The following is a 15,209-nucleotide window of genomic DNA, read 5'->3' on the forward strand; positions in this document are numbered from 1 at the left end:
ACTATATCACAGCAAGGGCTCCCTGTAAAGGAGAGTGGCCCCCGGTAAAAAGACATACAAATAAACCTTCACATACAATAGTCAACCATATGAACTCTCACATAATTAAAAAAAAAACCTGAGAGAGAGAGAGAGAAAAAACACAGAATAAACTGGCGGTACAATAGGAGCTCCATTCAGCGAGGTGCACGGGGTCTCTGCTCCAGCCACGCCTCGGCCTCTCTCGGAGAGTTGAAGAAATGGGTAGAGCCCTCATATATCACCCGCAGTCTGGCAGGGAACAGCATTGAATACTGAATCTGCCTGTCCCTCAGCTTTCGTTTGACCTGAAGAAATTGGGACCTGGATTTCTGTACGTGCATAGCAAAGTCAGGGAAAACAGACACAGAGTGGTTATCGAACTTCAACGGACTGTGCAACCTGGTCAGGCGGAGCATGGCATCCCAATCCTTGAAATGAAGCATGCAGGCAATAAAGGTGTGCGCTGGGGCACCGGGAGGGGGCCTGAAAGGGTAAACGATGTGCGCGCTCCACAGCGAATTGCGCACTAAAATCATCTTTTTTAAACACACTGAGTAGCCAGTCCTCCAAGAATTTTTCTGGATGTGTACCCTCAGCTCGCTCAGGCAGCCCCACAAAGCGTACGTTATTTCTTCATAAGCGGCCCTCCATATCCGACAACTTGGTTTTAATAGCAGCCATCTGGGATGAAAGGTCAGCGACACTATCCTTGAGTGGTGCAGTCACATCTTCAATGTCAGAGACACGTTGCTCTACACCCCCCACACGCTCACGCAGCCTTTGCATGTCATGACGAATAATTGAGATGTCAGCCTGAACCTGGCCGATCTTGTCCATCACCCTCGTCTCAGACGTATTGATGGCTTGCAGAATTTGCTGTGTGGATTGCATAACATCAGTAACAGAGGTATCCTCCGAAGCGTGCTGCGGTGAGGGAGGCGGTGTAGCCTGGGTACGCGTGGATTTCTAGCAAATCTTTCCAAGTGCGCAGCAGTGGCAGCAGCATTGTTGGTTTTTCCCATACTACTGCAGAAGGAATAATCGCTCCAGGAAAAAAAGAGTAAATAAGCACAAAGAGTGTGGCAAAGTCTTATATAGTGAAGCTCGGAGTACAGCAGCTGCTTCAGGGAATTAAGAAACACAGAATGCACCCCTGAGTGTGATCAAACAGGATCCAAGATAAACAGGGCACAGTCAGTATTCATAGAAGGCAGTGCAGCACATCAGAATTGTAATCCAAATATGTTGAGAGAGACTCACGCAACCAGCCCAATGCAGGGCCCAGGCATAAACATATATACTCAGTGGTGCAAGTAGAAAAAATTTCTTACAGGTACTGTGTGTGCGCGTCGAAGGCGCGCGCACAAAAAATGGGTGGGGCCAAATGCCATATGGGGCGTGGCCAATGAAAATGTGGGCGTGATACACATATGGGGGAGGGGCAGATACACATATGACCCCCACAGTGCCAGATACACGTTGCCCCACAGTGCCAGATACACGAATGCCCCCCCCAGTGCCAGATACACGAATGCCCCACAGTGCCAGATACACGAATGCCCCACAGTGCCAGATACACGAATGCCCCACAGTGCCAGATACACGAATGCCCCACAGTGCCAGATATACATTGCCCCCCAATGCCAGATATACATTGCCCACAACAGTGCCAGATATACATTGCCCACAACAGTGCCAGATATACATTGCCCACAACAGTGCCAGATATACATTGCCCACAACAGTGCCAGATATACATTGCCCACAACAGTGCCAGATATACATTGCCCACAACAGTGCCAGATATACATTGCCCACAACAGTGCCAGATATACATTGCCCCCACAGTGCCAGATATACATTGCCCCCCACAGTGCCAGATATACATTGCCCACAACAGTGCCAGATATACATTGCCCACAACAGTGCCAGATATACATTGCCCACAACAGTGCCAGATATACATTGCCCGCCAGAGTGCCAGATATGCATTGCCCCCCACAGTGCCAGGTATACATTGCCCCCCCACAGTGCCAGATATACATTGCCCGCCACAGTGCCAGATATACATTGCCCCCCACAGTGCCAGGTATACATTGCCCCCCCCCCCCTTCCCTTCCCCTGCTCACCACTGCTGCTGTCTTGTGTGAGGGGAGGAAAGCGCAGCCTGCGCCTCTCCTTCCCCTCAGTCTCCGGCGGGTGAGTTCAATATTCAGCGCCGATCCGTGAGCCAATCAAAGCTCCGCGAGCTCTGATTGGCTCACGGGCGGAGCTGATTTGAAAGACGACATTGAGGGGCAGGAGAGGCGCAGGCTGCGCTCTCCTCCCCTCACATCAGCGGTAGCAAGCGGCAGCCCGTCGGTGTGGGTACGGCGTACCCACGGCGAAATTCTTAAGGGTACGCCATACCCGCATACTTGCACCTCTGTCCGGCACTCGCCCCATTCCCCAACGGCAAATATTCTGCTCCCGTTCCCTCCAGAACAAGAGCGGTTCTTCCGTAGAATAGCTTCAAAAACAGACGGCACCGGGAGACTTTTAATCACGGTGCATAAAGTGCTTTTTTATATATATATATATATATATATATATATACGTACACACATTAGGATAGTTATATTTAGTGCTGCAGCTGTACTTAAAATCACCATGTCCACTGTACAGCAGCACCAAATATAACTATCCCAATAAGTGTATGTGTGTGTATATATATATATATATATATATATATATATATATATATCAGGGACGTGCAGTCAGGGGAGGCAGGGGAGGCAGTGCCTCCCCTGTCCTTAATGATTAAAATACAAAGAAGATACTTATGACACAGATTCTGTGTCATAAGTATCTGCTTTATCCTTTCTATAATTTAAATAATGTAAAAAAAGTTTTATTTGAGTTCAGAGGCACCACTCTCGGTGCCTCCTGCTGTCAATATGTTTCGGCCGGAAGCGGGGGGCGGGGCCAAACTTCGGGCTGTAGAAGCCCATTAAGAAAAAACCCTGTAAGCGGCACTAGTGTGAGTGCCTCTGTGACAGGGGCGTGCTTTCAGCCCATATGAAAGCACGCCCCTGTCACTAACACTGATGTGATTGGGCAGTGGGCTGGGCCGGACTGGCTGCCCGGCACCAAACCACCCCCAATTCCTGGGCCGGCTGACTTGAGCATCAGACTCCCCACCCCCCCCCCCCAGTCTGATCAGCGGCGCCCGATAATACCCATCTCTCTCTCCCCCCCCCCCAACCCCCGGCTTCACCCGCAGGAGATTAAAGTCGCGGCGGCCGCATTACATACAGGGAGAGCAGGACTGCAGCGAAGGTCCTGTCCCCCTCCCAGGGCCGTCCGCCGCTCACTTCCACGCACAGAGTGCACCAGGGCTCCGGGGAACACCCCGCGGGAAGAAGTCCTCTGGTGCGGGTCCCCAGCGGTAAGGAGAGGGGGGACTGGTAGAGGGGAGAAGACCTTTACTGTGGGGCTCCGGCGGTAAGGACAGGGGGGGGGGGGGGTTAGGAGGGTGAGGGGAGAAGACCTCTGATGCGGGTCTCTAGCGGTAAGGAGAGGGGGGGGACTGGGAGAGGGGAGAAGACCTCTACTGCAGGGCTCCGGCGGTAAGGACGGGGGGGGGGGGGGGGTTAGGAGGGAGAGGGGAGAAGACCTCTGGTGCGGGTCTCTAGCGGTAAGGAGAGGAGGGTTGATGCTAGATTCAAGTGGGCTAAGGGACCTTTTCTGTCAGGGGGAGAAGCCACGACACAAGGGGGAGGAGCTAGGTCAGCGGAGCGAGCCACCGAGCCCGAAGCGTGGCGAGCGGATCGATCCTGCTAGGGTACTTTTCGGGTACCCTGTTCGGCTGTAGCTCCTCCCCCTGGTGACGTATCTCCTCCCCTAGGTATGTCAGAAGGTCCCTTCTCCCACTCCGATATAGAAACAACCCGATGCAAGCAGTGCCTTGCACTGGGGCCCGCCTCTGTCAAGGGGCCCAAAGACAGCGCAGCATGTAATGAGTCAAAGTGACTCTTTACATGCCGCCAGAGGCGTCGAAACGGGAAGGGGCACCGCCGCTAACTTGCAAGAGGAGCGAATTGCAGCATTGAACAGAGGCGGGTTGCGCAGGCGGCTCTAGCTGCTTTCCGCGATCGGAGCTCTCAGCTCCAATTGGGTGACAGCACATACATATGAGCCGGCAGCAGCAAGAGCCGGCCCCTGGACGTTGTGCGGAGGCAGCAGTGAGGGGCGTGGCTTAGCAGGCGGGAAAGACTGTGCGTGGGGCAAGCGGTGGGCGGCATTATATGCACGCTGAGCCAGGCACAATGTAGGGATGGACCTGTAGTGCCCGGACGCGGTCCTCGCGCTATAACTGTATTCAGCCAGTGGCCAGCCACATATCTGAGGGTACAGGAGGGCTGATGGCAGGACCTGACCCTGACGTCATTCTCCGGCTGCAGGACACAGGGGCTTGTTGCGGCTGCTCTCTCTTGGCCTCCTTCATCATACCCTGGCACTGGTGAGTCTACATTTTTATATTCAATCATTGTGTGGGGGTGCTGCTGAGCCACATGATGTGAATAAGGTGAATATGGTGTAGTGTAATGTGAATAATGAGTGGTACATTGTCTCTCTCTCCCTGGCACTGTGTCTTTCCCTCTTTCTCTCTCCGTTATGTGTAAAAAGTGTACGCTGTCTGCAGTTATGTGTAAAAAGAGGGCGCTGTCTGGCGTTGTGTAAAAAGGGGAATCTGTCTGCCGTAATGTGTAAAATGGGGCACGCTGTCTGCCGTAATGTGTAAAAAGGGTAATCTGTCTGTCGTAATGTGTAAAAAGGGGATGCTGTCTGCCGTAATGTGTAAAAATGGGAATCTGTCTGCTGTAATGTGTAAAAGGGTCTCTACCTGGTGTAGTGGCGCTACTGTGCGGTGCAATTTGAATAATGGAGACTACTGTGCACCAAACTATGAATTGGTGGTATTTTGTGGCCACACCCCTACCCCACGAAGCCATGCCCCTATATTTTTTGCGCACGCCTGCGGCGCGCACTGTCCCGTTTTGCATAGAGGGAGGGGGCTCCAATGTCATTTCTCGCACACAGTGCTAAAATGGCTAGTTACGGCACTGTTGCTAGGTATCCATTTCCCTGGCCCTGAGCAGGTCCCCCTCACCAGATCCTCTCCAGGGGTGAGGGGGTGGACTAGGATGGGAAGGGGAGGGGGGGACCCATAGCATTTTGTCGCACTTGGGCCCACCGCTCGCTAGTTCCGCCACTGAGCTGCAGGGTTCCGCTGGTGGAGGAGGGAGCAGATGCATTGGCGGGGGCAGCGGCAGTAGCGGCTATAGGATTCATCCGCGGTACTCGAAGGGCATTTTGGCTGCAGTGCCTCACCAGCCACTGACCTCACCGCACGCCACTGATATATATATATATATATTATATACACTGCCCCACATATATATACACACACATATATATATATATATATACACACACATATATATATACATATACACATATACATATATATATATACATACATACATACATACACACACACACACACACACACACACACAGCCCCAGGCCGCTGACACTGTTTTATAGTATATATACATATATATTTATATACTAAACTAGTACAGACAGTACACTGTCTGTACTAGTCTAGTATATATACTATTAAAACAGTGTCAGCAGCCTGGGGCAGTGTGTGTGTGTGTATATATATATATATATATATATATATTTATATATGCACACACATACACTGTTTATACATTTACACTGAGTGTACCTCACTCAGGCAGTTAGGCTGCTAGCGCTCCAGCTCCCAGCTCCCAGCTCAACTACAAACTGTGCTGCGCCTAACGGTAATGGCTCCCCCTGAGTGTGTCTCTGCTACTCGCGCTGGCGCCGCTTCCCAAGCCTCCTCAGACCCGCCGCGCCCAGCCAGCCCTCAGCCGCGGGAGCGTGATGACGTCATGATCACGCTCCCAGCAGGCTGAGATGGGGAGGCGCCGATGCGGAGGCGCACAGCGGCAGCAGCGGGACCTGGGGAACACATCACAGTCCAGTGAACGGCGCGGCCCGGCGGAGTGGGTACGGCGTACCCGCGGCAAAATTCTTAAGGGTACGCCGTACCCGCCCACTTGCAGGGCTGTATATACTGCAGCACAATGGGTGGGAAGCAGCAGGCCTCTGTAATTGCCAGCAGCAGTTAATAATGGAGCATGTGTCCTAGCACCACAGAGAGGGGAGGGGAGAGTACCTTGTGCAGGGAGAGGTCACAAGCAGGGCAGAAGGTGCTGCTGCGGGCCGGGCAGGTCCCTCCACAATGTCCAAATCTCTGCAGGTACAAGGCGCACAGCAGCGCCAGACGTCTCAGGGGGTGCAGGAGAGGTTCACACAGCAGCAGATGAGTGTGAATTCCAAAAACACTGGGGTTAAGGATGGGTTCAAGGATGAAGAATAGGGAGCTACAGCAGCCTGCTGCTTACTCCATGCTGTGCCAGGCCACGCCCCTCGGCTGCTTTATTTTTACATTGCAATTTAGATTGCAGTTTGAATACACCCCACCCAAATCTAACTCTCTCTGCACATGTTATATCTGCCCCCTCTGCAGTGCACATGGTTTTGCCCAACTGCTAACAAAATTCCTGCTGCAATCAACTTGGAATTACCCTCATAGTCCATTGCTTGTGGTCCTGTCCAAAGGTACAGGCCCTCTGGCAGGCACTTCAACTATATATTACGAATGAATTGAAACTTCAATTCACTATTACTAAATCCTGGGCATTTTGGAGAATTTACCCTAAAGACTTCCTTTCCAAAGTTATCTAAAGGTAACCGCATACCTCCCAACTTTGTAAATATCGAAAGAGGGACGCACGCCCGGCGAAAAGGGGCGTGGCTTTTTGGAAAGGGGGCGTGGCTTCGCGGGAGGACCCGCGATCGCGAGCCACGCCCCCGTTTTGGTCACTGAGGGGGCATGCCCAGCGCTCCGTGAGCTGCTGGCATGCCTCCTCTCCTCCTGTCTCCAGTGAATAGACGCTGTGCGCATGCGCACAGCGTCTATTCACCTCTGTTCTGCTAAGCAGGGCAGCAATGACAGGAACCTCCCGACTGCCCCCCCCCCCACGCGGGACACTGCGGCCCGCGGGTGGGACAGCGGGACAGTCCCGCGAAAATCGGGACAGTTGGGAGGTATCGTAACCGTACTTTACTCGTCAAACTGGCTGCGGCCGGAAAAAAAAACCTATACCCTCCCAATGGATCTCCCCAGATTCCGTACCCATTGCACTACTCTATCCCAGAATTTCATTTTTATTTCACTTAGATTGGACCAACACTACGCTTCACAAAGAAAAATTGACAGGGAAACATTTTGACACATGGCTCCCATACATTCATACTCTATCCCAGTCACTAAAAGAGGCCTTATGGAAAGGTTTTCAAAATACTGATTGGTACAATCTAACAGTGTTAGACTCTGGTGTACCATTCTCACTTGCCCCTGGATAGGGGTATCATTTCCCCTCCCAAAGCGGTCATTTCAACATACTATATCTGTGTCCGACGCCTTGCAAATTGCCCTGTTTAAGCTCTTGACCCTCTTCTGTTGTACTGTTTCTTCCCTTGATCGATTGTTGTAATATTCTAAAAGACTATTCCGATTCTGTTCTGTATGTTTGTGCTGTCTATGTGTATTGCTTTTGCCTGTCAAACTTTTTTTGGAAAAAATAAAATAAAATATACCCAATAAACAGTCGGCATAAAATGATGAAGGATGTAAAACGTTGGTATGGTATCTCTATATAGTAAGAGGTGAACGTGATATAAATGGTTAATCTAAAATTACTTCCTAACACCTTCACCTCTTACTATGTACAGATACCATACCAACCTTTTATATCCTTCATCATTTTATACCGACTGTTTATTGAGTATATTCTTAATTATTTCCTATCACTTTAAAATCCATGCACATACTCCTTTTAATCTGTCTTTAGGGTTTATAAATCAGTTCCCCCTGTAATCTCCCTCAAACTCTGTGTCAAAAAGAATTCTTTGTTATATCTTTAATACCCCTTTCAGACCGCCAGCAATAACTTGGGTAAATGCACATGAGCGCACAGCAACCAGAGTTGCTGCGCGGTCTGAAAGGGTCCAGTTGAAATAATCTGGGTCAAGTGACCCAGTATTTGAACCATGGTAGCCACCGGGGTTGAATACAGCTTCAAACTGGGTCGCTGTGCGGTGTGAATGGGTAAGCTAGGTCAATGCGACCCGGTACCTGTTCACTGTATAGGGACAGGCAGTGCCTCCTCGTGCATCACTGCTGATGTCACCAACACGGCAACATGCTGGGCTGGGGACGCAGTCTGAATGGGGTCTCAAGCGGTTCGCATCCGGGAAGCACCCGTTAACAGGTCCCGGGTGCAATGCGAATTAGGCGGTCTGAAAGGGGTGTAAGATGCGATGGATCTTGCAGTATTTTCCTGTTCCTAATTAATGTATATATATTTTTACCCTCACTCCAAAGATTTATGTCTCCAAAACCAGGAAGGAGTGGGGCTCTAGTAATTAGCACCATGTAGAGAGATCAGTTCCCACAATCAGACTCAACACTGTATGAGCAACTATGTGTAATAAAACTTTTAATAGAAAAGGTCTCCATTTCACTATGAGAAAGCTGGTCTCCGGAAAAATGGCACTACCTATACTTCTGATGATTACAGCAGGCCTTCAACATCATCACATTGTGCCTGGTGGAACGCAAACAAATAGACTTCCAGCAGCGCGACAACTCTTCCGGTATTGAGATGACAACGAGTTACTTCTGGCTTCACATCTCTTCTGATACCGGTTTCTCAGAAAAGTAGCCTTAGAAAATTGTTGCTTGTCAGATTTCCCGACAAAGGGGGAAGAACTAAAAGCCTCAAAAAAGGCCAACAATGGCACAGGGGGTATCCCAGCCTCAAAAAAGAGACCAGGGAGTCTTGAAATGTGTCAGCATTATCAGTTTTGTGCCTTATGGACTTCTAGACTTTTGGATGGTGACCATTTCTGGCCTAAGCAGGGTATATCCGGAATACTCTGCACATAGCATACACCACCTGCGGTTCCTCTTCTCAAGACTTGGTAGGATCTATCACCATCCCCATGTTTTGCATTTATATCACTGCTACTCGTATGTGGTTTTATTACTTTTTACCGCTAACAGCTTGTTTATTCTTTTTGCTTGCCCAAACCCACTACCAAAAGGGCATTGGATCTACGGTTTATTTCCATCATTAATTGTTTTTAATATTTTAGCATATGTATTGCTTTTTCATTTGTTTTAGTGATTTTAGGTTTCTTTTCTTCTTAATGTCATTTTGATTACCCAAAAAACAAATGCCTTCTCATTGGGGAACCACAGATTATATCTGTAGGTATATCCTTCTAGACATATCTGAGTAGCGCCATAGGAGATCACACAAATTGTTTCTTTATGCTCTAAAATTAAGGTTCATTAGAGGGAACACTGCTGCCACCCCAGGCCTGCTTATACTCATGGAAGCGCACAACATACCCTCAACCCTTTGAGAAAACACTTTAATAGTCATAGCCTGGCCTTCCTTCCTACAGGAAGGAGTGGGGCTCTAGTAATTAGCACCATGTAAAGAGATCAGTTCCCACAATCAGACTCAAATAACTTTACATTTTCTGCTAATAGTGAATTGGGTTCCTATACTAGTGCATGGGGAGAGCGGGCCACATTGGAACTGCAAGGCATGCAGGAAATACTCATGATATCATATCTCCTGCATTACCTTTATAATGAATGGATGCAATACTTTATGCCTATAAAAGTAGGTGAAAAATAATCTATTAACTTACATTAAAGAATAATGAATGAGTCCATAACTATGATAGGTTCTGACAGTGCTGTGGTACATGAATGTTCCTAAATACTGTATATCAGGAGCTTATTAATATTGTTATTAAGGACTCATTCAGACAAATGTTTATTTTGGTGCATTGTCACATGATGCATTGGAGACAGGTTCCAAGGAACCTTCCTTAAAATGCAGCGTCTCTGCAGACTCAGGGGTCTATGTACTAAAGGTGCATACACACGGTGCGATTTTCCTTGTGATATGGATTATATAGTCCATATCGCAGGAAAATATAGTGCATATTGCACCATTTGTTAGCAGATGGGCAAAACCATGTGCACTGCAGGGGGAGCAGATAGAACATTTGCAGAGAGAGTTAGATTTGGGTGAGTTATATTGTTTCTGTGCAGGGTAAATACTGGTATTTTTACACTGCAATTTAGATTTCAGTTTCAACACACCCCACCCAAATCTAACTCTCTCTGCACATGTTATATCTGCCCCCTCTGCAGTGCACATGGTTTTGCCCATCTGCTAACAAAGTTGCTGCTACGATCAGGTCTGAATTAGGCCCCATGTGTACACAGCTTACCGATGTGCGGTCCCACAGGGTCGGCATCGCAAGAAAAAGATAGACTGTGCAGACAGCCCAACATTGACTATATCGGTGGTGCCGGGCTCCAGACACATCGCAGAGTTAATCTCGGGTGCTATGCTCATTGCAACGTGCGTACGTTCCTTAAGCCTTGGAGAGAGATAAAAGTACCAGCCAATCAGCTCCTAACTGCCATATTACATGCTGTGTTTGAAACCTGACAGGAGCGGTTTCTGTCTCCAAGGCTTAGTACGTAGACTCCATGGTTGTGTGCTTGGTAGATTAGGTTGGCTACTGAGGCATTGTATCATGAGAATATATTTGCATAGTAAGCAGCATGGCACCTCCCACAGTGCACAGTACAGACAAATAAAGAATGCACTGTTTACCGACATCTATAGCAAAACAAAGTCATTCCTAATATGAACATTTTTACCTTTATATATTATACTGTGTATCCCCTAGAAATAAAATAAAATAGAACACGTACTGATGGGAAGAGATATGATATAATGTATTACCTTTTCATACACAGGGAAATATCTATGCTTAGCGTTTTGCGCAATGGCATCAATGTGTCTCTCTTTGTCCTCCGGCAGTACAAATGGGTGCCACATGATGATCTCCGTAAAATCCAGGACACCCTCCACATACATGTCAATGCTAAGGACATATAAATAAAAGGATAAATAAAGTCATTACATATTTGCAGTAGAATTAAAGTAACTCTGTTCGTATACGTTAAATATGTCAGTTTTTTTTTTTTTCAACATTACTTTTGAATTCATCTTAGTGGGTTACTTTACTTTAAGGTGATGCAATGTTTTATTTGCTAAACCACAAGAGGTGTGTATCAGAATATATATTTTTATATTATTTATTACCAATTATTTATATACCACACACATATTCCGTAGCGCTTTACGGAGAATATTTGACCATTCACATCAGTCTCTGCCCCAGTGGAGCTTACAATCTATATTCCCTATCACATGTACACACAGACACATTTACGCTAGGGTTAATTTTGTTAGAAGCCAATTGACCTACCAGTATATTTTTGGAATGTGGGAGGAAACCGGAGTACCCGGAGGAAACCCACGCAAGTACGGGGAGAATATACAAACTCCGCTCAGTTTGGGCCATGGTGGGAATCAAACCCATGACCTCAGTGCTGTGAGGCAGTAATGCTAACCATTACACCATCCGTACTGATAGATAGATAGATAGATAGATAGATAGATAGATAGATAGATAGATAGATAGATAGATAGATAGATATATATATATTATACAGAGACTTGGCTGTCAGCACTGCACTACTGGAGGGTCTACCACGTGTTCTAAATTGGTTAGACATTATACCCATTTGAATTGCCTTCACTCCTGAGTCTCTGAGTGTCTGAGTGTCAGGTTCAAGCTGCTGACCGACAAGGTTCCTTATGCTTGTGAACCAGTTAGATTCTATACACATATGAATCTTCCCCATATTCGAATATCTGAATGTCAGACTCAAGCTGATGATATATGAGGTATGGTCCTCGCTGTATCAATCAAGTCCCATTGAAATATTGAAACGTTGTTCATACATCTTTGAATGACCTTTTATGTGCTGACAATATGTTCTGAAATGGAGATTTTACCCCTGATGAAGTCTTGGAACAAGACGAAACGCGTTGGATTATTTATCTATCTATTATCTGATGTTACCTCCGAATCTACAATAAGGAGAAGGAGGAAATCGTAGTGATATATCTACGCTTTTTCCTCATCACTACAAACTGATTGTTCAAATTGTGCGACAAATGTAAATGTATCAACTCTGTATACTTATGAACATTTGTGTCGGGTTTATATGTTGTTTTAATAAATTTTTATGTTAGTATTTGTTATCTGACGTAATTTATCCGGAGAGTACTGTAAGGGTCCGTTTTTAGGTAGGGCGTTGATATAACTTCCCTTGGCGCCATCTCCTCTATTGCGTTATATATATATATATATATATATATATATATATATAGTGTAGAGATGCCCGGCACTCCCAGTGTACTATGGCAAAACCAGGTGCCCTCCGCAGTCAACAATAATGCAGGAAAGGAAAAAAGCAGCGGCACTCCGTCGGTGTAAACAATCAAATGTGTATTCAAATAAAACACATAACAGTGGTCACATACAGAACCAACGTTTCGGGGTCCTGAGACCCCTTTGTCAAGGCGTGAACAGTGATAGAAGGAGACCGCCTTACCTTTATAGCACCCTGGTGAATCCCGCTCAATCCAGCTTGTCCATATTGTGCTTGTGCTGCAAGGATCCGGAAATGGCCACCAGGCGGGTTGTCAGACCGCTACAGCACTTAAAGGGGATTTGTTCAGTTTCAATACGGAGGATGCCGAGAGGCTACGTTTCAAAGAGAGCTTGCCTCTGATGGATAGGCACCTGGAAGCACAGGACATCTTTCACCAATTATTACGATTAAAAAAGAAGGAAACGGACTTCCTCATGCATGGCATCTCCCTGTCCGATTACCATCGCGAACAAATGATCCCACGCGGCTTCAGGATAAGAAATGTACCCACATTGGGAAGATATAATCCGGAGTTCTGCCGCAAATGGACGGCCATTCTGAACAAGTGAAGTTTGGACTTAGTCCTTTTGGTAATAGAGGAGGTGGGCCGAGAACTAAGAACGACTAGAGAGAAAATTACCACCTTTGAGAAGCAATGTTTGAAGACACTGCAGGAAAATACCATGCAAGACTGGGTACTAAAGTTGCAGACACAAGTCGACCAGTACAAAAGGGAACTGGTCAGATTTAAGAGAAATAAACATCTCATAGTGAAATCAGACTATGAAGAGAACAAAGTGTACCGCTAGCTTATGGGAGGTGATGGACGAAGAGAGGAGCAATCCAGGTTCACCTTTAGAAGGAATTGGCGGAAACGTAGGGATGACTCTACATATTCGGCTCAATCGTCTAACAGCGACAGCGAGTTTCCAGTCCCCGAGCCAGAGGAATCCCCGATACAAGGTGGGACCCCTTTAGGCGGGGCTTCTACCAATTTGGGGGACTCCAATACAAAAGGACGCCCACCCGCAGGGGGGGCCAAAACAAGAGGCAACAAAAGCACCTCCAACAAACGGAAGACCTAATTTTTAATCTCTCTGATAGAGTTTTTACTCCAACAGAAATGGCTGTATTAAATAAAGGCCTATCTTACATCCCTACCAGTAGACATGACGAATTTACTTGGAAGATGGACTTACACCGCTTTTCGCGGAAGCTCCGACTCCAGGAATACTTCCAACACCACCAACCAGAACAATCCACGTCTGTCTTTGATAATTTTGAGAGACAACATGCTACCTCAAGGTTTGATCCTCAATCCTCCAATCCATCCCTCAAAACTTTTTCTCGATTACTGGACAATTCAGTTCAACGTTACAATGCCACTCCGGTAACGCAGCGTAACAACTTAACAAGGGCAGAAAGAAGTGCCTTACGGGATCTGGGCGATGCCAGGGACATTATCTTCCGCCCTGCCGATAAGGGGGGTGGCCTGGTTATCCAGAACCTAGAGGATTACCGCATAGAGGCTTTACGACAGTTAGCTGATGTTCAAACATACCAGGAATTAACTTCGGACCCCACTGCAGGCTACAAGCGGGAATTGGATTTAATCCTGGATGAAGCTCTAGAAAAAAACAGATCACGTTGAAACTACATCGTATACTGAAGAAAGAGCACCCAGTTTCACCAGTTTTTTCACGACCGCCAAGATTCATAAAGATGTCCACAGGCCCCCGGGCAGGCCTATTATCTCTGCCAGATCATCATTATACCAACCCATATCCCAGTTTTTGGATAGCATACTCCAACTACCGGTCATCAAACAACGGTCATACATCAAGGATACCACAGATTTCCTCAATTTACTGGACGATATCTCTTCTGTTCCCACAGGTACTCTATTGTGTGTTATGGACATTTGCAATCTCTACACCAGTATACCACATGAAGGAGGCTTGGCTGCTATGCAAGAATTTCTAGTGCAAAATAACATGCAGGATGTGGACAGAACGCTGTTTGTACGCCTACTGGAACTCACTTTAAAAGGAATTATTTCCTATTTGATGGAAAATTTTATCTCCAACTAACGGGATGCGCCATGGGCAGTAATGTGGCGCCGTCATACGCTAATACTTACATGTTCAAGGAGGAACAGAAAATCTTCTTCACTAATCAATCATACTCCCAGAACATTCTAGCGTACTGTCGTTATATCGACGATGTCTTCATGCTGTGGACTGGCAGCAAAGAAGAGTTCATCAGTATGATGGAAGACATCAAGCAGCGGTCCATATTAAATTCACTTACCAATGCGATGCCTCCACCATCAGCTATTTGGACGTACAGGTCACCATCCACAACAACAACATCAGTACTTCCATCTACACTAAACCAACGGACAAGAATACAATGCTTTTGGCTAGCAGCCATCACCCTAAACCCCTCATTAGAGGTTTACCTCGGTCTCAGCTAATACGCACAGCCAGGATCCACAGTACTCATAACACTTTGGGAGTCCAACTGGACAAAGTTATTGACAAATTTCTCCAGAGAGGTTACAACAAGGCTGATTTGCCTTAGCACAAGAACGAGGTCATGTTGATGGATAGGAAGGATCTGCTGCGCCCAACAGTAAGAAGGAAAGACGGTATAATACCTT

The 15,209-nt window shown here is 47.0% G+C and overlaps 1 protein-coding gene across 4 annotated transcripts in view; it reads right to left on the reverse strand.

The window, feature by feature from the left end:
* The window catches only part of LOC134909626 (glutathione S-transferase A4-like), a 165,176-nt gene that overhangs the window by 37,077 nt on the left and 112,890 nt on the right, over positions 1-15,209 (reverse strand). For all 4 annotated transcript variants that reach the window (XM_063916692.1, XM_063916693.1, XM_063916691.1 and 1 more), the window contains exon 5: positions 11,004-11,145. In XM_063916692.1, the coding sequence (XP_063772762.1) occupies positions 11,004-11,145 (142 nt within the window). The remainder of the gene's footprint in view (positions 1-11,003; positions 11,146-15,209) is intronic.

Source organism: Pseudophryne corroboree, chromosome 4, assembly GCF_028390025.1.
Source record: "Pseudophryne corroboree isolate aPseCor3 chromosome 4, aPseCor3.hap2, whole genome shotgun sequence".
In the NCBI taxonomy this organism is placed as follows: Eukaryota; Metazoa; Chordata; class Amphibia; order Anura; family Myobatrachidae; genus Pseudophryne; species Pseudophryne corroboree.